Below are 19,459 nucleotides of genomic sequence, written 5' to 3' on the forward strand. Positions count from 1 at the left end.
GAAGGAAAAGGAAGGATCGAAGAGAGAGAAAAGGAGCCAAAAGGGACCCAGACCAGGACCGAGCAGACCGAGCCATCCCAAGTCTAAACTAATCCAAGCCAATCCAATCCATCGCCTCTGTAGTAGTAACTTACTGTATGTACTGTACCTAGCGGGCATGGTTAGGGAGTGCCTGAAAGAATGAGGGAGCGAGTGAGCACTGGCATTGATTGTACTGGCACTATTCCGTAACTAACACTACTGGCATTGGCACTGGCACTGCTTAGCGGGAGGACGAGGAGCAGCAGCAGCAGCAGCAGTAGGAGTAGTAGTAGTAGTAGTAGTAGTAGCAGCAGTAATAGCAGTAATAGCAGTAGTAGCAGTAGTAGCAGTAGTAGTAGCAGCAGCAGCAGCAGCAACAACAACAGCTTTGCTCCTCAGCCTCTAGCCTCCCTCCTCTTTCTCCCGCTTCCTCTTCTCTCCGCCTCGTTTTTCTCCTCTCTTCGCTGTCTTCTACTCTCCTTCTCCTTCTCCTCCTCCTCCTTCCTCCCTTTCGTTTTTTCCCTTTCTTTCCCCTGTAGGCAGGCCGTAGCAGTAGTTGGTTCATACCAATCGTGGTGTGTTCACTGCTCACCTCCGTCCTCAATTCTTCCATTCTCAAATCCTCCCCCCCCCCCCCAATCCTTTCCTTCCCTACGGCTTCGGCCTCTTGATTGCCATCCATCTCTTCGCCATCCGAGCCCTGCTGCTACTGCCACGCGCTTGGTCAATTTAAAGGGACTTTGCTTGGAATCTTTCTTTTATTCGATTATCTTGATCGCCTCAAGCGTTTCATTGCCGGATATATTCCTCTTTCGCGTACCGACGCATCTTTAAACCGTCAGTCAGCCTGCAGCCCCAGTGTCTGTCTTCTTCTTCTTCTCTCCCCCCCGGAATCCTTGGTTCTTCCCTCCCGTCACTACCAAACCAACTTCGCTCGACGCCGCTTCGCCGCCTCCCTCTTGCCCCCCTCTTCCGACGGTACTTCTGCAACCGTTTGGCACCACCTCCGAATCCTCGTCCTCGCGATCGTTCGAGTGTCTCTCCCCTGCCTTCGTCTGCACTCTACCGCAGTCGATATCTGCCCCAATCTTGTCACCCCTGTTCCCTGGGTCCCATCTTCATATGCAGGGTCGAGCTTGGTAAACATCGGGCTTGTTGTGAGACACCTCCCCGGACCCATCATCAAATTCGCATTTTCCCCATCCCCTCTCCCCTGACAAGCACTTGTCTGGTATCGCTGCCTGTTTTGCCTGTTATCCGATAGTCTCCTTTTTTCAATGTCTCAACTACTTCAATCCTCTCGGGCTAACCTCATGTGTGAAGTCAGTTCTCAAGTCCCCTGATCACCGTTCCCGATATCTGTCTTGTCTGCGGTCTCTGGCCTTCATTGTCCGACTTGTCCGACTTGTCCGACTCCCGCAGCGATGGCCTCCTCATCATCCAATGTCGTCGGTGTCCACTATCGTGTAGGGAAGAAGATCGGCGAAGGGTCGTTCGGCGTGATCTTCGAGGGAACAAATCTCCTGAACAACCAACAGGTGGCGATAAAATTTGTACGTGGTGCCGCGCACAGCTGCACAAAGTCTCTCCCCTCCATGTTGCTAATCATCAACAGGAACCCCGCAAGAGTGACGCCCCGCAACTTCGTGATGAATATCGGACCTACAAGATCCTCGTCGGGTGTCGTAAGTCCTTTCTGGTCCGTCCGCTCAGAATCGGGGCTAATACCGCGCAGCTGGCATTCCCAATGTCTATTATTTTGGTCAAGAGGGCCTCCACAATATCTTGGTCATTGACCTGCTTGGCCCTAGTCTGGAGGATTTGTTTGATCACTGCAACCGGCGATTCTCGATCAAGACTGTTGTCATGGTCGCCAAACAGATGGTGAGCTCCATGTTATTCGCTCCGTTTTCCATATCTCTAATACCTCCAACAGCTGTCTCGAGTCCAAACTATCCACGAGAAGAACCTGATTTATCGCGATATTAAGCCTGACAACTTCCTCATCGGTCGCCCCAATACGAAGGCCGCTAATGTAATCCACGTTGTCGATTTCGGAATGGCCAAGCAATACAGAGATCCCAAGACCAAGCAGCATATCCCTTATCGTGAGCGGAAATCGCTGTCCGGCACAGCCCGCTACATGAGCATCAATACCCACCTGGGACGGGAACAATCGCGTCGTGATGATCTCGAGGCGCTCGGCCATGTCTTCTTGTACTTCTTGAGAGGTGGACTCCCCTGGCAGGGTCTCAAGGCTGCCACCAACAAGCAAAAGTACGAGAAGATTGGCGAAAAGAAGCAAACCACTGCGATCAAGGATTTGTGCGATGGCTTCCCAGGTATGACTCTGTTGCGAGCTTCTTACCTTCCAATCAATGCTAATACCACGAACAGAAGAGTTCACGAAATACCTGACCTATGTCCGCAACCTCGGATTCGAAGATACCCCTGACTACGACTACCTCCGGGACCTGATGACACAGGCCCTAAAGAATACGGGCGATGTCGAAGATGGAGAATATGACTGGATGAAGCTCAACAATGGCAGAGGCTGGGAGTACAAATCGTACTCATCCCAGCAGCATCTCCACAACAACACCCTTCCCAACTCATCCGCGCGGGAGCTTCACGCTCAACAGCTCCGGGGTAGTCGACCAGGAGTGACTGCTGACCGTTTAAATGCGGCGCAGCCTCCGCCTCCATCTCCGGCCAAACCTGGTGCTGGAAAGACGCGCGATCGGCCAAGCGTGTCTGGAGGAATGGCCCCGAAGCGTCAGAGCGGAGGCCTCGATGCCACACCAGCGGCTTCGACTCAAGCCCAGTTCCAGAACTCGAATGCCAACATTTCCGGACAGATGGGCAGCCCTACAAACCCGGCCAAGACCAGCCAGCAAGGCCCCGGTGGTCCGGCGAACAATGAGCCGCAGCCTACATTCGTGCAGAAAATGATGAAGGCGCTTTGCTGCGGTAGGTGACGATCCTCGTCTCTCCGTTTGTCGCGGTTCCTATGCTTATTCCCGGTCTCCCTCCAGGTTGAGTTAAAAAAAAGCGGGACGCGAGCGATTTTGTACTTCTACGAAATATCCCTGTCATGTTGGCATCTTGACTTTCTCTTTCGTTATTTACCGTCTTCAACATCCTGGGGAGGTATGGCAGGCAGCATGCGATCATCCTAAGCAATAGCCCGAACACCTCCTTCCCATTCCATTTTATCGTACGTGCTCGGCTATGCCGACGTTGCTGCTGCTGGCAGAGGAAAATACGATCCTGGGTTTGGAGAGAGGGCTATATGTGTTTCTTTTCCTATGTCTGCATCCCTTGGGTTCTGGTGGGGTTGCTGAGCACTTCAGTTCACACACCTCACGCTTCTTCTCATGTGCCAGAGTTCTCTGTCTTCTCGCCTCGAAGAAGGAGGGGGCACTATTTCCCTCTCCCATCCGATAGAACGACTCTCCTACGCCCTCTCAACCTCCTTTCCCTCATCATTTCCATCAACACTCTTTCATGGTGCTACGGCTCGGAACGGCGAACTATATTAGTGATTTGCTCTCTCTTTCTTGTGTCTTTCGTCTCGCATCTTCGGTCACGAACCATTTTAATACTAGAGTTCCGTCTTGTCTTGTATCAGAGTACAAGATTGCACTGCTGTCTACCTCTCGGTCCCTTATCGCTCGACCACATGCACACACACACATTTACCTATTGCAACCCGACTTCCAACGCCCGCGTCTTTGCCACAGTGTGAGCTCACCTGACGCTGTTTATTGGTGGTAATCTCTATTGATATGGAAGGGGGCGCGACAAAGTGAGTGCAGCAGGCCGGGGTTATCTTCAGCATGGAGGTCACATGTGTGTGTTTTGTCATCGTGATCGATAAGGTTCGGAGTATTCTGCTTTATTTACACCGCATTTTAGCATCTATCCATGTGTTTGACTACGTGCGCATTCTCTTCATTGAGGGGTATGTTGTGCAGGACAGATGAAAGTCCCCTCCCATCATCGGTCAAAGGAGTTCATGCGATCAATTCAGGCGGCCTGTGGCTGTTTGTTTGTTTGTTTGTTTGTTTGTTTTTTTTTTCCATTTTCTAGTTTGTTGTTGTGATCTCATCTACTGGGGGACTCGAGTCTCAAGTTCCGGATATTAGACTCCGGTGCAAGCCGTGTGTGCGTGCGCGGCTGTGTGTGTGCTTGTCTTTCTTCACGGTAGCTCTTTATCGTTGGATTCTGTCGCCGTCTTCTTCTTCACTTGTGCTTATTTTCTCTGTCATTGTTGCTATCACCACCCTCCAGTCTAAAATTCAGCTGAGTTGATTTCTATCACACTTGTCGGAGCGTACTTGCATTGCATTATTCGATCCTGGCGACAGGGTTCGTTGTTACTGCCGGTCCTGGGGCGGATTCCCATCTACTTATCTACTATCCATCAATCTATCAATCCATTTATGTGTATGCCTGTTGGGTACATATCTCAGCCAATACTGGTCTGTGAGGTCGGGCTTACAATCAAGCATCCGTCACTCGTTGATTCTACTCGTCCGGACATCCCTCATGCAGGGATCGTAGTTTGGAAGTTGCAGATTGAAGTAAGCAAAGGCGCCTGGTACTCGGGACCCCTCAATGGCATACTGGTGGGTCGTCCGTTGGGCCCAGATCCATCAACTCTCCCAGTCTGCTTGATCCGACTCAGTCTTGCTCTGCTGGTGTGATGTGTGCAGTCCACAATGGACTATTTCGATGATGAGCTTCTGCTTCCCTTGGCTATCAACTCACCTCCCCAGGGAATCTACCTCATTACATGTACGTAGGCGGAAGCCCAACTGAATGCAAGATAGGAAGACAGTCCAGACTAACCTCAATTACATGTGGTAAAACAAGAGAGATCTCCGGTCACTTTCTGCTAGGGGACTCAGGTAGCCATTGAACCGAGATTCACCCTATATAGTCAACAGCTCTGGAACCAGTTGATGGTGAGGGGAGCGGGGAGGAGAGACTCTGCGCAGCTCAGGAATATAAATTAAGTCGATGTTTTGCTACTTCGCTGCCAGCGGGGGTTTTGCTGGGTGCATGCTACGGGGAACGACCCGATTGAGCTGGCTGTAAAGCATATGTCGTGGTGATGGATCATTCGACTGTTCTCTGCAGTGCCCTGTGGACTTGGTGCATTGCCTGTTTTGGATGTACGCATGGAATAGTACAGTAGGTGGGACTTGATTGGGGATGGAGCATAGTTGCTTGCTTGCTTGCTTGATGGTTGAAACATGATTCAGTGGGGGGTGGGGGAGGTGTAGGGCATATTGGGGGTCCAGGAATGCCACTGTCAACAACATGTTAGTATTCATCTCGAGTGCAGGGAGGGATGAGATCGTCAAGACGTCGCCGATTAGGTGGACTGGGAGGTGTCCTATCTCACAGCTGAACCTGAACCCGTGAGTCTCATTGGACCCTTTAGTAGTAGATGTATGTATATATGTGTATATATGTATGTCCCCCCTCTGTATTGCGCAGGACGTGTAGGAATAATTTCCCCACCATTTCTCCCAAAAGAATCTAGAATCTAGACCAGTGTGTGCATGACAGGCAGACATCATACCACCAGGACGTTGACTGTCCGACCAGTCTTTTCTTAATGCTAACAACTAAGGTAATTCGTAGTTGAAGTATAGTACTTGACTTACTTGCATACTGAATAGTAATATAGCTCGGTAGGTATGCCGATCATTCATCCTCTCCTCCTCCTCCTCCTTCCACTTTACCTATCTTATCCTGCAGAAATCCGGTCCACTGCTTAAGTGACGAATCCTGGTTTCGAAGTATGTCATGATCATAGGGGTGGGTGGGTGTGCGAGCGGATGATGATTATTACCGGCGGAGGAATTGTGGATCTGCTTGATTCGCACCTTGAGACAGACGTCAAAGGATGGTCGTCGTCCTTCGTATCCCATCCACGATGAAGAATAACAACAACAACAACGACGACTACCCTGCGGTACCTACGACGGAGTATAACAAGTACCTAGTCTAGGTCGTAATGTGACCAAGATCATGATATGCAGCTTGTGGCACCGCTTCCCCGCATGTGGAATGATCTTGTTGTTCATTGATTCAAGCTTGGCAAACCATTTTGTTCCTTTCTTTCTTTTCTTCTTCTTGATCTCTTCGGAAGCAAGGGACTCCGGATGGGGAATTCTGGATATATCTCGGCTCCGGATGAAGGTATACTACGTACTATGTAGATCGAGTATTGGAGTAAGTTAGCTGAGGTGTTGTGACAACTCGGAATACACGTCCCATCCACACTAGTACTGTCTGTCTGTACTGCACACCAAGAGTCCACCGGTAAACAGACCCATGAGCCCACTGGGAGCTGACAGCTGGCCCTTCATAACGTGGCATTCAATCAAGCCAGGGAGCGATGGGAGTGTAGGGCTTACAGGTCTACACGTGGCTGCGAGCGGGCCTTTTGATCTAGAGTCAAACATTTGCCCTTCTTATGAGTCTCACTAACGACGAAGGTGGTTTTCTTGTAACTCGCAACTCGGCGAGGGCAATTGAAGAATCACCGAATTGCCGAGGCGAGCGATGAGCTGCCAATTTGACCCAAAAGTTCTAGACAAAATGCCCACCTTCATCTGGCCAGAACCGTTTTGAGGAACTCGGTGGGCGGATACACCCGACAATCGTTCATACACGGGTTTGGGTTTGGGTGTGTGGGCTGACCAGTGACCACAGATGGATTTTTTTGTTTTTTTTTTTTTTTTACTCGGGTCTATGATTGCCCATCTCACTGCGTAAAACGTTCATGTAGTGCAACAGTTGATTAGGGCAGCAATGACTGCTGAATAGGCTACTACTAAGTATATACTCATAGTAGTAGACTCCAGTATGAAGAATCTGTACGGAGTATCGCCCCTTGAAAGGAAGGACCAGTTCCGGTTGCGGTTTAAGTGGTCCCGAGGTCGGCCACCGCTTGACCCGGTAAGGCTTAGTGTACAGTACAGCCAGTAAGCTTACTACTCCTACCACCTACAGTAACTCCGTACACTGATAAGGAACCAACCGCGCGTTGGTTCAACGTTTGCCGCCACCGCCTGGTGTTCTGGAAAGAGAGATCCTCTCTTATCTATCGGGCGTCCCAACGGAGGATTCCGGAATGTCTTGGGAAGGACGTGTGTGAGTGTGTGCCGGTGTCACGTCGGAAGTTGCTCCTTTCTGAAAGATCCTATGCTAGGCTGCTGCAACCGGGCTTGCTGAGTGGCAAATTTGGCGAGAAACGGGCTTCCATGTTCATTCTAGAACGGAGGAATTGGATGGTGATCCTTGGCTTCTGGCTTTTGTTCTTTGTGGGATGATCTTGCATAGACCCTGTCTAAGAGTATGAGTACGATACTGTACGCACTACTACACTGGAGGATCAGGGGATCAGTTGATGTGGCTTCTGCTTTGGTAGCCACTTAAACTTTTCGGGTCCTCCGTCTGGTTCGGCAGTACGTTACTGTACACCGAACATGGGTATGATGATCATCCAGAGATCGACGAGAGTTTAACGAGTAATTAACCTACCGTTGAGTTTCCGCAGGAGAGGAGGGAGGGTAGCAAAGGAGAGAAAGAAAGAAAACTGGGTGTGCGTGCGAGTCAGACTCGAGTAACAGAGTTTCCCCAGGTTCAACCGCCCTGCAACATGATCGGCAAGATGACGTGAAGGAAGGGGGAGGAGGTGTGGCTGGTTTGGAATTCACCCCCAATAAATCACTTGTAAACTTGGTTACTTTTGCCTTCCTCGCCCAGGTACTCTGTACTCTGTACTCTGTACATGTACATGTACTTCATGCCCAGTGCTCAATATCATCGACCTCGCTGGGAATGTAATGTGCCTCTAAGTTACGGATGACTCTATGATAGGCTCCAGGCTTCAGCTGCAGATCTTGTGCTACAACGACCCAGTCTTCGCCTGCGGTGTCACCCGATAGAACATTCTCTGTGGCTTCTCTGTCGCCTTGACGTATTGGTCTGACCAACGCCCGGTCAGTCCAGGTCGTACAGGAGAACGTCGAGACACACAAGGCCTTCCTCTCCGATTGCCGATTGCAAACAGGATGAACTAATCGGATGATACAGTGCATGTATAAGGTAAGTGGAGGCTATCCATTTTTCAAGGCCTGCCCACCCAGGTGAATTGGATTCCTCCCATCCATATTCCTCTACTACGAGTATCTCCAAGAAACGGATACTTGAAGCGTCTGTCTAGGTATCTATAACCGCCAAACTCAAACAGGCAACGCGTTGGGTTGGGTTGTGGTCCACTGTTTGCTCGCCAGACGCGCCAAAGAGATTGAATGGTGGAGCCTGAGGAGCGAGCAGTCGAGGACCCTCTGGTCTCGCCGGAAATCCTTCACCATCACTGGTATCAAGTCAACCCGTCTGACTGGCTGGTCAAGGGCGGGGGGAGGGATCTTATGTACTGTACAGTATGGACGGACCGAAATGCGCCCCTAGTCTACACAATACAATACAGACTACGTAGGGTCGCAGTCACAACTGTTAACATATGTGAGAACCTCTGGATCGATTACATAGTTGGCGCCGCAAGGGAGGGTGGGGCTAGCCCCTCTCCTTACACCCAGCATTCCTCGAAATTTCTTTACTTCTTCTGCTGGGTTCTGGAAAATCCATGTTTCCATTGTACTGTGTTCCTATGTGTATGTTGGTTACCATGCTACCTTCCATGCTACCATGTTGGTGAAGTCTATGCTACTTGGCAATCATATGGTCGGATCACATATCCGCTTTGGGCACCCCCAAAAAACAAACCCTTGAACCTATACGATTCTCGATTGCCTTAATGAGCCACTCTCTATGTACTGTAGTAAATCCTGTACGTGGTATGTAATATATATTGTATATGTTACACACCGTGGCACAGACACGGTCCTGCAAGCCTGCAGGCCCTTGCAGTAGGATGGCGACACTGGCCTGGGGAGAGCTACAAGTAGTCCAAGACTTTTAAGTTACTCTAGCTGGGTAGCAGGTAGCTAGCCTAGCTGCAGGCAGGGATGTTGGGCTGGTGTGGAAAGTGAAACCCACCACCTTCACCACCACCCCGTCTTTTTGTCTCTGTAGTCTTAGTAACTTTGTTGCAAGCCGGCTCCGGAGGTGGCGGGATTTTGACTGGCTGTCTCTCAAGTCTCACCTCTTTGTCTTGCTCGGGTAGTAGATCCACCCAGCTCATGATGATGATGATGATGATGATGATGATGATGATGATGATGATGATGAACTACCTAATTGATGATACGAGTACGTACTTCTCGTGCAAAGAAAGTGCTTTAGTCCAGCCCTTCCTGGGGTTGAGCACCATCGCAATGATCGACCGCCTGCCTCGATGACGGTTCTGGTCTACCAATCCGTGCTCATCTGGCACAATTGAGTGTCAGTATCGACGCTCTCTTCTCCTCTCCCCCTCGCACTCCATTCTCCTGTCCAAGAGGTTGCCTTCCAATCCGTCTCTTTCAGGGAGTACGTCCTGCCTTTCCCTCCCCTTGCCTATGGCTGCACAGCCTGCTTGGCATCATGCAGATCCTGCGCGGTTGGAGCCAATCAATGCGGGGGACAGACCCAGTCTGCACGGCCGTCGTCAGGCCGTCGTGCGCGCCTAACGAGGAGTCGAGTCGACTCACTCGACCGACCGGAGACTGCCTCTCCGGTCCGGATCCGTAGTCAAGGCCTACAGGCAGGGGGACTATGGGGATGGCAGGTGCACGCTTCTTGGCCCCGGCGTATTGTATGTATGTATGGATGTATGTATGGATGTATGTATGGATGTATGCATGCAGGCATGTATGTTTGTCCATGGCCTGATTTTCCGATGCAATGGATCGCGGAATCCTTCTGGGGAATCGCCATGTGTTTTAGGTACTATATATGTACTGTTCATTCTACATCAGTATCTACGGCATTCGACAAGGGAACATAGCACAATTGAGTCACTAGTGACTGAGATCAACCGTACTGGGATATATGATGCGAGCCACGTAAAGAGGAGGGAGAGAGAGGTAGGTATAGTTGTACTGTTGTAGTTATACTCTGTACAGGACTCCGTACTTCCACAGTCCAGCGGAGTCTGCCCGTCACAGTACCCGACGATCCAATCCTGTCCAGACTAGCACACATGCCTCGCCACCTTTTCTTCCCTCCAAATCCACTTCTTAGCCGCTTCAGCCAAGCCTGATGGGATGGATGCTTGAGATCAGACAGAGCTTTGCTGCAGGAGGACGTCCGAACGTCCATACAAAAAGCTGCTCGAGGCCCTCCCCCCGTTCAGCGGGCGCTTTCAAACGGTTTGATATCACATCCTACCTTCCAATTGAGTTCAGGTCCATTGGCCTCATGCGATAGAACCTGTTTGAAAGCCGGCCCCTTCTTTGAGAACATCAGTTGAATCCTCCACGCATCAGGCCTGTCGCGGTGCTGTACGAGAGTAACAGCCGACGGACATCTGCTGCCCTGCAACTCTGCAACCGACATAAGCTCCGCGATCTATCAGATTCCCTCGGCCAGGGCTGAGCGATTTATCCTCGTTGCATCTGCACCGTTGGTCATATTGACCTTGGAACGCGCGTTGTTGCGGTGCTTCTTTACTTACCCCTTGCTGAGCTCGTCTTCTTGCATTTGGAAATCACGCACGGTAAGTGGAAGACGATCTTTTCTTTGGATGTTTTCTAGAACACAGCTGCTGCCTTATTCTCTGTTGATCTTCCATTCTTCTTTGTTTCGTCCTTGGGAGGTTTTTTTTTTTTTTTCTTTTTTTTTTTTTCTTTGCCCTGTGTTTTCAATGCTGGTTTTCCTGTTGCGACCACGGTGCGCGCATTGTTTCACACATGCCTTTCTCTCCATCCCCATCCCGCCCAGCTCCAGCTCCACTCCATCCGCAATTCTCCTCACTGGTGGGTGTTGAATCTTGAATCGGACATCGATCGACGGGTCAGCCGAACAGCATCGTCGTCACTGTTTATTTTGCACTTTGACCGAAAAAGATAAACTGGGAAGCAGTTGTGGTGGGAGTGGAAGAAAGAGAGTGGAAAGGATCGGACCGAGTCACACCGAAGGGCGAGAACATACTGTAGTACTCAGTCCTCGAAGCCGAAACAGGCGCTGGTTCTCCACCAGTCTGCCTGCCCGGTTCCCTTCTGCATCTCCGAGACGAACCGTCCGTCCAATTTGGCACCGGCAGAGCGATCTCTCAGACCGAAGGAAAGACAGACTCCCAAGGTGTTGTGTTGTTGGTCGCTGTGGAGCCATCCACAGCTGATTTTGAATGACGAAGATCCATTCCCCTCCCCCCCACCTTTTGAGGCTTCCAGATCCTGTTCCAGTTTCGGGTCGTCAGTCCCTCTCTCGACTATTCCACAATCATTTCAGTACTCTGAAGCATGACGTGATTCCGTCATTGCAATGATGATGATGATGATGATTACCATTACTTGCTCAGGCGCGTAGTGGTCGGGACTGACTCAGATCGTGGGGCTTCTTGGGAGGTGGGAGGTTCTCGCTTCATCAACTACTCCGTATTGTATGAGGAGAGTTTCAATGGGTCATAGTCATAGATGCTGTTGGTGATCTGCCCGGAGTACAGTACTACTCCTATGAGGGTGTACTGTACCTGATTATCATCCATTCTTATTCCTCATATCTGAGACCTCAATTCAATGGTTTGGGACTGATTGGCCTGCTGAGAGTCACGGGGGGGGGGGGGGGGTTACTTCTGCCATCATCAAGCGAAATCGGCGTGGTGACCCCACTTTGGTGGACATGATTGGACGAAACCACGATCGACCGGGTGGGAAAAGTCTTGTGAGGGAGGAAGGGCAGCCAGCCAGTGAGCTTGCCAGTTTCGCCAGTTAGCCCCATTCCTGGCCAGCCAACGTGGTTGCGTTCCAGCTGTCTCTTGAGTCCTTGACTTGACTCTCTCTCTGCCTTGGTTCTTCTCCCTCCCCCTCTGGTCCCTCTGGTCCCCGCCTCGAACCTTTCTTACTCAATCCATCCACATCCAATCCAGATCTTTTCTCCCTGTGGCGTCATTCATCCCTTCTGCCTTCCTTCTTGGTTCGAGATTTCTAATTTGCTTCCTCTTGCCGTTTTCTCTCATTTTTCATTTTTCAAATTTCTTTTTTTTTTTTTGCCGAATTTGATTTTTCTTTCCCCGACCAGTACTGATTGATGTGCAGGCAGGCCTTAATTCCACATTTGATTATTTTTCCTGTTCTCCCCAAATTCTTTATCTCATTATCTCACTAGTGTTCGTTCATGTTTGTCTGTCTGATTGCCTGTGTCTTCTCTCACTGTCTGTATGTTCTGTCCGCCTGTCTGCTGCCTGTCTGCTGCCTGCCTGCCTTCCCTTTCCTTCCTTAATCCTTCTGGAATTCTACACTTCCTTCCACCCTCCCCCTGTCACCACAAATATCCTTCCCCTCAAAACTAATCAATCCTTTGTCTGCCAAACAGATCTCATTCTTTCACTTGAGTCTTACTCAAATCTGAGATCCTTACTCACTGGATTGTCTCCCCACCCCTCTCTTTTACTCAGCACTCAGCGCGCCCGCCGGCCTCACAACGCAACACCACCGCTGCGCCGCTGCCTTTCATTCCATCCACCGTTCTTCCCGCTCTCACCCGCCGGTACTCGCTCTCATTACCAAGCCTGGTTCTTGATCCGCCAGTGGCTGGTAGCTGGTGCTCGGCCCAAATACGAACAGACCCTGGGAAATCTGAATCCTCGACAAAGTCCGATTGCGAGCCATTGACGAGCCGTTACCCTCCCCCCGGGACACACAACCATTCTTCCCTGTCACAACGGTTTTACAGTGCGGGGAGGATTCCAGGGCTGTCGCTACACTCGGTCATCTTACCCCACGAGTCCTGTTACACCCTGGACGCGATGCTCAAGAAGAGGACTTTACATCCTCCCATTCTCTTCCGGCATCACACTCCCACCACAACGCCTGAACTCTCGCCGACGACCTCTTCATCGGACAGCGAGTCGGACGAGGACATGGACTCCCCCCGTCCGCGTCCGCTAAGTCTGACCGTACCTCCTGGCGCATTTTGTCCCATGCGTCCCTCTTTAGATGAGGTGCTTGCGAACACTGCCCCTGCACCCTACACCCTCAGTGCCTTCATGGCCTATCTTTCCCAGAATCATTGCTTGGAGACTCTCGAATTCACCCTGGAGGCGAAGCGGTACCGGGAAACCTACAACGCTCTGAGTCGCCAACTGAACCAATCTCCCATTGCCAGTGAATGTCCCGAAAGCCAACACCTGCGCATGCTCTGGCAGCGACTGTTGACAGCCTACATCATTCCTGGTTCCCCGCGTGAGATCAACGTCTCCAGCGAAGTCCGGGAAGATATTCTTCGATATGCGAATCAAACGCCCCCGCCGCCCCCCGAAATCCTCGACCTGGCCGTGAAACTCGTACACGACTTGATGGAAGAGTCGATCTTTATCCCATTTCTGAACGCTCACGCCGCCGCTGCTCACGTTTTCCCCTTATCCGAGCCACTCTTCCCCCACGAGGACGTCACTGTCGTCTCCAATGCGAGTCTCGACGATCACACGGTTAAGCGGGTGCGTTCGAAGGGTCGCCGCTTATCGCCCCGTTCCTCCAAAGACTTAGGCTCCCCGGTCTCCGTCGGGTCCCCGACTGGCCACTCCACCCGGTCGAACTTTTCGTTGAGTGCGATGACTTCATCCTTGAGCAAGGCGGGCCATCGCACCTCAAGCCATGTTACTAGTGCTAGCGGCGAGTCCGCATCGGGCAGCGCGCTAACGGATGATTCGGGAAGCGTGCAGTCGAATGTTAGTGCAGGCGAACCGATGACACCGCCGACGACACCACCCTCGAGCGATCCCCATAGTATGCAACTCGGTCACAGCCCGAAACGGTCCGACAACCCTTGGAAGAAGATGGGCATGAAGTTGGGTTTCAAGAAGCGCTCTGGGAACGGTGGTTCCGGCAGCCATCACTTCAAAGTATCCGGCATGGACGAATGACTGGCCGTCCGAACCCCGCAAACAAGGCCTGCCCTACACCGAAAGCCGGGAACTTTCTGGCAGACTGTGAAGCTTTGCTGCTGTCCCCTTTGCGGATCACAGCCTTTACTCCACCCCTGATCAAGCACCCTGGAGGTGTACCACGAAACGGCTACCATCTTTCCACGCTCTCTCCCTCCGGTAGACCGGACGCCTCCGAGCTCATTCCTCGAACGTTTACATTGTGTCTACGACTGGTCCCTCGATTCCTTCAGCGAGCATTTCCATTCAGATATGAGCACGAGTGGATGGCCACGATGACGATGTAATGCCCGTGCATATCTGGTTTTTCATGCTTCCAACCGGGAAAGCATTCCTAGAAGAGGCGTCTTGCCATCTTCCCGTTCTTCTCTTTTTTTTTATGTGTGTGTGTGTGTGTGTGTGTGTGTGTGGTTTGCTCAAGCCTGCGAACGATTTAGCGAGCATCTTGATATTCTGTGTCAACAAAACTCATATAGACAGGGTCCAAAACGGTGTGGCATTCGGAGTTTTTTTTCCCTGGCGTTTTTGTGCTGTCGTCTGGCTTTTGGTCGTGATGTGATGTGCATGAGTTTATGGTTTCTGGATCATGAGGTACTGGCAGAGGCCATATGCCGGGTTTCTTGCAATTACCCTTCTGTATTCTTTTGTGTTATCTCTTCTTGTTTGAGTATGGCCATGCATGGTTTGCATAGCACGGGGTTTGCATTAGCATCATTAGCATTAGCATTAGCATTAGCATTAGCATTAGCATTAGCATTAGCATTAGCATTAGCATTAGCATCACTGTACTGGAAGTCAGACAATAGATACCCATGGTTTGATGCATTGTCAACGTTGCGTGTTTCTTGTGTAGTCTCCTGGACGATCATATTCTTTAGCGGAAATTACAGCAAGCTGTAGAGACCCTGTGCCCCTGTGCCCCTGTGCATGAGCATCCTGTCGCTGCGTCAGAGAAGAGAGGAAAATGTGGAAGGCGTTGGGGCCGAGGGCTATTTAGAGCACTGTACACATGTACAGCACAACACGGAATCACGTGCAAATCTGTGACGGCTTCTGCAAAGCATCGCCCATCTCAATTGGGTTAGACTGGAACAACGAGACTGCGCTCGAGCTCGAGGCACTGGCCCTCATCTTTCTCTTGAGTACGGAATCTAGCGCTGATTCTAGGTGTTCGTCATACCAACTGGAAAGGGCAGGTCGATACGGTCCAGTCGGAAGCTTTCGAGCCACCCCAGCTCGGGACGTTCCAACATGGGCATATAGCAATAGATGAGGCGTTCAGACCGGGATCCATCCAATGCAGGGGATTTTGTCCTCTTTCCGACTCTTTGTGGTACTGTTGGGGGAACCTGGGACATCATGACTCTGTTTACGAGAGGCGAGGAGAGAAGTCGTTCACCAGGCGGGCACAGGCACAGTTGCCAGGCAGCACTGGCGAACTATTATTGCTGGTGATTGTGATTGACTGCATTTTACTATCAATAGACTCTTCTCCCCGACTTCGTCTCCAATGCCCGGATGGTAAGATCCCACCCTGCATCTTCGAGGGCGGCCATGTACCGCTCGAACCGGCCGTCTTCATTCAGGAAGGACAGTGTGCGGTGGAGAACGTCGAGAATGGAACTGATGCTCCCGTCCATCTCCGGCTGGCCCCCTGTCTCAGATGAGTTTGCTCCGGGGGAACGGGCGTGACTGCAAGAAAGAACCCGTGCAGCGAGCAAGGCGTGTAGCCAGCCTTTGAGCTGGCTCTGCGGGGTGCAGCTGGATTTCAGGAGGATGTTGGCGTGCCATTTGCCCTTCAAGCAGCTCAGGAAGAGGATGTAGTGTTCGTCTGTGAAGAGAATAGAGAGTTGCGGGAGAGGAATATTAGTCTTCAGGGATTTGGAGGAATGGGTGGGCCTAAGGGCGAGGGAGGAGAAGGAGAAGAAGGAAGGGGAGGAGGAGGAGGAGGAGGAGGATGGACTGAGGAGAAACTGGCGAAGGGAGACGCCGATTCGGCAGGTGCCGATGCTCAACCCAGCTTGAAAGTGGTGTATGGCGGCGGTGCTGGTTGGGACTGGAGATGACCATCGGAGAACGCCGTCTGTCTCGAAGATCCTCTCCTGTTTGGCGACTTGAGATGGCGTGAGGATTTGCAATCGGTCGTAATCCGCCCTCGGATTATGTGGGGAGATTGTTGTCGTGGGGACGAGTGGTTCGCTGTGAGTTCTGGTGCTAGTGCCGGAGTCCTGGTCCATCAATTGCGACAAGTCCCCGTCGGTATTGAGAATGGTGGAGAAGACAATGTTCGCCCGCTGCCTGTTCAGACTCGTCATTTGAACGGAGCGGACGGCTGCATAGTTCAGACCCAAATGCAGGGCCAAAAGCATTAGGAGGACGATCCATGTTGCAGCGAAACCTGTCACATGCGAGACAACGAAGGACCCAACCTTTTTTATTGTAACCTGTCAGTTAGCGTTGTTATGCATGCGTGGATGCATGCATGTAGCGTGCAGGGTAGGGTGGGATCAGTGGGGAGGGAGGGAAGGAGGAGCGTACCAGCATGCCAACGAGAGAGATGATGGTCTCCTGAGACGAGTCTTTCTGATGTTGAAAACGATGTTACCTCTCTTGACCTAGGACATAGAGACGGGCCACCACAAGGGTGAGCTGTGCGCACTACTTACAGCATTGACCTCCGCTAGGTTGCCCCATCGAGAAAAGTGCGCACTCAAGCTCGCCTTGGAACTTCCACCTGCGACGCCGCAGAGGGCACGAAGAATGCCTGCTGTGCTGAGTACGAGAACTCGAAGAGCACCCGCTGGGACCATGGGCGAAAGACAGTCCAAGATCATGGCCGCATCGTTGAAAATGTCAGCAGCAAGCCGATACATCTTACATTCTGGCTCGAGCGCGGTACCGATCCGATGCGCGAAGAGAATGGTGGCGATGCGGCCAGATGAGTCTTGGAGGATATGAAGGAGTAGAGCTGAAGTAGGTGATGCATCAGCGTTGCCGACACCCACGCCTGTAGATTGTTTATTAGTATTTACCCTGTGATTGTGGCAGCGCGAGGGTTTATGCGGTATGACCAACCTTGTAAGACGGCTCTGGATGACAGGAGGCCTGCGATAGAGCTGCTGAATGCTTGAAGGGAGTCCTAATGAACCATGGTCAGTCACACCGTGAATGAGGGCGTGTATCGATGTCTATGCTGGAAATAGATCGCTTGCGATGGACGTGGTAAACACAAACATACAAAGATCTGGTAGCTGCAGTTCTTGTTAGTCAGAATTCAGAATCATGATCTAGACCAATTTATCAGACTTACGGGGTGTAGTCTTCAGTGACACTGTGCGGGTATCCAGTGGGGAGAAAGACGTCCGCAAGGGTGTCCAGTAGTGCCTTCGAAGACCATGAAGTTGTTGATAAGCTGGAGGGATCGTGCTGGCAAAAACCAATCAGTTCACATGTCAATTATAGCACTCGATAGCCTTCACACAAATATAACCAGGGAGGGCGATGCTGTTTCAACTGACCAGAAGATCTATGCGCCCGCTGTTTGCACGGGCGTTGGCATGCTCCAATGGCAGAGACTGAGTTGATTGAGTATAGACATAGGTGGCTGTAGGATGGTTGGCTTCGTCCACTTCGTTGAAGGTGATGGGTTCCGAGCCCCTGTTGAAGGCCATCCTTTTTATGGGAAAAGAAAACAAAAAGGAAAGTTTGAACCGACCAGGAATTGGAATTCTGGGGTTGAGCGGAGGTGGTGCAAAGTTCAAAGTGCAAAGAAGATCAAGTCAATGTATGTTGGTTAATTGGAGGTTGCTTGCGCGGTCGAGACCGACGACGCTAAGGCCCCTGCAGCAGCACGTGCAAAGAGGTATCTATATATGTATACGGAGTATATATACTCAATACTTTCTTTAACCATCAGTAACCCTGACATCCTTATAACTCCATCTCTACGGTAGATCACGGAGTTGAAATTAGGTATCATAGAAGGCTGTAGAATTCTGGATTCATAATTGAATCCCACTGATTGGCCTTCCCCAAAGTCTCGTTATAGAGACCAAAGCATCTCCGCCCGTGTACAAACCCTATTTCCAGCAGACTTTTCAATCCGGATCAACGAACTCAGCTATACACAAAAGTCTGAATAGATCTCAATAGAGCTCATCATGTCCCAAACAGACAGAAAAAAGATTATCCCACATGTAGCAAGCACGCCCCAAAAGAAGAACAAAAATCCTAAACCGCTAAGCATGAAGACTAGCAACCACCAGCGCCATGTTCGAATCAGAGAATGAGAGAAGCAGAGGCGGAAAGAAGAGAGGAGGGACCAGATCAGCCTCCAGGCTGGGCATGCCAACTGAGTGACCCATCACAGGTATGCGACAGTGCTTCCGGTCCCGAATAAAGTGACGTGCAAGTTGAGGTGATGCGAGGGAAGACGGTGACCCTCACGGAGTCCCTGGTAGTCCTTCCTGACACGGGCGCGCAGGTGCCGTGGCCCAGGCCACGAGTCTCTCATCGCAACGTGACATCATTTGTCGTGCATCCCGTCAATGTTAAATGACCTTTATCGTCGCGTCATCTCCTCATTGGACATTCTTTGGCATCTAGGCGAAAAGGCTAGCACCACCGGTTTCAACGGCCTCAATCTCGGCCTCGGTCCAGGGCAGACGGTGGAAACGGGAGGGCAGCTCAGCACGGTCGAAGAATTCGCCCTGCTTGGGGTGGATGGGCCCCAGAGAAGCGCCCGAGGCGCGACCGATGCCCTGGGAGAAAGAGGCACGGCCCAGGGGACCATGCTGCTGAGCCTTGGAGCGATAGGCGGCGAAGGAATCGGGAAGGACACCAGTAGGAGAAGCCGGGTGAGCACGAGGAGTGTGGTCAATGGACTCTGGTAAGACGCGCGTTAGACAATTGGATCCGTGAAGAAGTCAGACAAGACGGAGAGACCAACTAGGCACAGAGCGCTTTCCGAGGAAACGGATGAGAGGGGTGCGAGCAGCGTTACGGAGGACCATGGTGGCGTGCATCGTGATGGTGTAAAATAAGAATTTTGATCGGGTTGTGTCGACTGGAGAAGAGGTCTAGGGAGAGAGAAAGAATGGCGTGTTGAGCACTCGAGGGAGCTTTCCGGGACTGTCCGAAGCGACCGATGTGGGCGATAAAAACCGGGTGGAGAAATGAGTAAGGGCGGGAAATTGATCGTAGGTACGGCAAGTTGATAGATTCCAGGAATGATCTGAAGGCAATTATATAGGCAATCGGCGAGAGAGGACTGTAAGTATAGAGGAGGAGGAAGATTGAGGGGTGGAAGAGAGGGATTGAATTAAGTGAAGACGGTGGAGGAGTAGGAGGAGGAGGAAGAGGGGGGGG

At 51.3% G+C, this 19,459-nt stretch overlaps 8 protein-coding genes across 8 annotated transcripts; 5 read left to right on the forward strand and 3 right to left on the reverse strand.

The window, feature by feature from the left end:
* Nucleotides 1-1,445: 1,445 nt before the first annotated feature.
* BO86DRAFT_309307 (casein kinase I) lies at nucleotides 1,446-2,999 on the forward strand (the record flags this gene model as incomplete). Its single annotated transcript, XM_025667807.1, has 5 exons — nucleotides 1,446-1,574; nucleotides 1,637-1,706; nucleotides 1,757-1,905; nucleotides 1,958-2,363; nucleotides 2,419-2,999. The coding sequence occupies 5 exons, from the start codon at nucleotides 1,446-1,448 to the stop codon at nucleotides 2,997-2,999; spliced, it is 1,335 nt and encodes a 444-aa protein (XP_025529249.1).
* Nucleotides 3,000-4,931: 1,932 nt separating this feature from the next.
* On the reverse strand, nucleotides 4,932-5,839 carry BO86DRAFT_47424 (uncharacterized protein). The gene has a single exon (XM_025677416.1). It carries the CDS (start codon nucleotides 5,610-5,612, stop codon nucleotides 5,055-5,057), a length of 558 nt encoding a protein of 185 aa, XP_025529250.1. The 5' UTR covers nucleotides 5,613-5,839; the 3' UTR covers nucleotides 4,932-5,054.
* Nucleotides 5,840-8,251: 2,412 nt separating this feature from the next.
* BO86DRAFT_47631 (uncharacterized protein) lies at nucleotides 8,252-8,940 on the forward strand. The gene has a single exon (XM_025677417.1). It carries the CDS (start codon nucleotides 8,358-8,360, stop codon nucleotides 8,862-8,864), a length of 507 nt encoding a protein of 168 aa, XP_025529251.1. The 5' UTR covers nucleotides 8,252-8,357; the 3' UTR covers nucleotides 8,865-8,940.
* Nucleotides 8,941-10,565: 1,625 nt separating this feature from the next.
* On the forward strand, nucleotides 10,566-11,045 carry BO86DRAFT_48274 (uncharacterized protein). The gene has a single exon (XM_025677420.1). It carries the CDS (start codon nucleotides 10,733-10,735, stop codon nucleotides 10,973-10,975), a length of 243 nt encoding a protein of 80 aa, XP_025529252.1. The 5' UTR covers nucleotides 10,566-10,732; the 3' UTR covers nucleotides 10,976-11,045.
* A 1,910-nt stretch (nucleotides 11,046-12,955) lies between these two features.
* Nucleotides 12,956-14,071, forward strand: BO86DRAFT_309390 (regulator of G-protein signaling domain-containing protein; the record flags this gene model as incomplete). The annotated part of the gene is made up of 1 exon (XM_025667812.1): nucleotides 12,956-14,071. The coding sequence occupies one exon, from the start codon at nucleotides 12,956-12,958 to the stop codon at nucleotides 14,069-14,071; it is 1,116 nt and encodes a 371-aa protein (XP_025529253.1).
* A 153-nt stretch (nucleotides 14,072-14,224) lies between these two features.
* Nucleotides 14,225-14,696, forward strand: BO86DRAFT_47720 (uncharacterized protein). The gene has a single exon (XM_025677418.1). It carries the CDS (start codon nucleotides 14,379-14,381, stop codon nucleotides 14,649-14,651), a length of 273 nt encoding a protein of 90 aa, XP_025529254.1. The 5' UTR covers nucleotides 14,225-14,378; the 3' UTR covers nucleotides 14,652-14,696.
* Nucleotides 14,697-15,570: 874 nt separating this feature from the next.
* BO86DRAFT_398091 (RUS1 family protein) lies at nucleotides 15,571-17,763 on the reverse strand (the record flags this gene model as incomplete). Its single annotated transcript, XM_025673527.1, has 7 exons — nucleotides 15,571-16,521; nucleotides 16,631-16,675; nucleotides 16,759-17,099; nucleotides 17,168-17,231; nucleotides 17,331-17,343; nucleotides 17,403-17,518; nucleotides 17,611-17,763. The coding sequence occupies 7 exons, from the start codon at nucleotides 17,761-17,763 to the stop codon at nucleotides 15,571-15,573; spliced, it is 1,683 nt and encodes a 560-aa protein (XP_025529255.1).
* Nucleotides 17,764-18,207: 444 nt separating this feature from the next.
* Nucleotides 18,208-19,459, reverse strand: BO86DRAFT_387961 (alpha-ketoglutarate dehydrogenase subunit KGD4). The gene is made up of 2 exons (XM_025671731.1): nucleotides 19,041-19,459; nucleotides 18,208-18,977 (listed from the first exon to the last, which is right to left on the reverse strand). Exons 1-2 carry the CDS (start codon nucleotides 19,114-19,116, stop codon nucleotides 18,694-18,696), a joined length of 360 nt encoding a protein of 119 aa, XP_025529256.1. The 5' UTR covers nucleotides 19,117-19,459; the 3' UTR covers nucleotides 18,208-18,693.

The sequence above is a fragment of the Aspergillus japonicus genome (assembly GCF_003184785.1).
Source record: "Aspergillus japonicus CBS 114.51 unplaced genomic scaffold BO86scaffold_14, whole genome shotgun sequence".
Taxonomy (NCBI): Eukaryota; Fungi; Ascomycota; class Eurotiomycetes; order Eurotiales; family Aspergillaceae; genus Aspergillus; species Aspergillus japonicus.

Bases quoted from the DNA above. Each gene is read 5' to 3' on its own strand.
- BO86DRAFT_47424 (XM_025677416.1), bottom strand. From the start codon at position 5,612: ATGATGTCTGCCTGTCATGCACACACTGGTCTAGATTCTAGATTCTTT.
- BO86DRAFT_47631 (XM_025677417.1), top strand. From the start codon at position 8,358: ATGGTGGAGCCTGAGGAGCGAGCAGTCGAGGACCCTCTGGTCTCGCCG.
- BO86DRAFT_48274 (XM_025677420.1), top strand. From the start codon at position 10,733: ATGTTTTCTAGAACACAGCTGCTGCCTTATTCTCTGTTGATCTTCCAT.
- BO86DRAFT_47720 (XM_025677418.1), top strand. From the start codon at position 14,379: ATGCCCGTGCATATCTGGTTTTTCATGCTTCCAACCGGGAAAGCATTC.
- BO86DRAFT_387961 (XM_025671731.1), bottom strand. From the start codon at position 19,116: ATGCACGCCACCATGGTCCTCCGTAACGCTGCTCGCACCCCTCTCATC. The intron at 18,978-19,040 runs GTTGGTCTCTCC...GCGTCTTACCAG, and splicing joins CGGAAAGCGCTCTGTGCCTA to AGTCCATTGACCACACTCCT.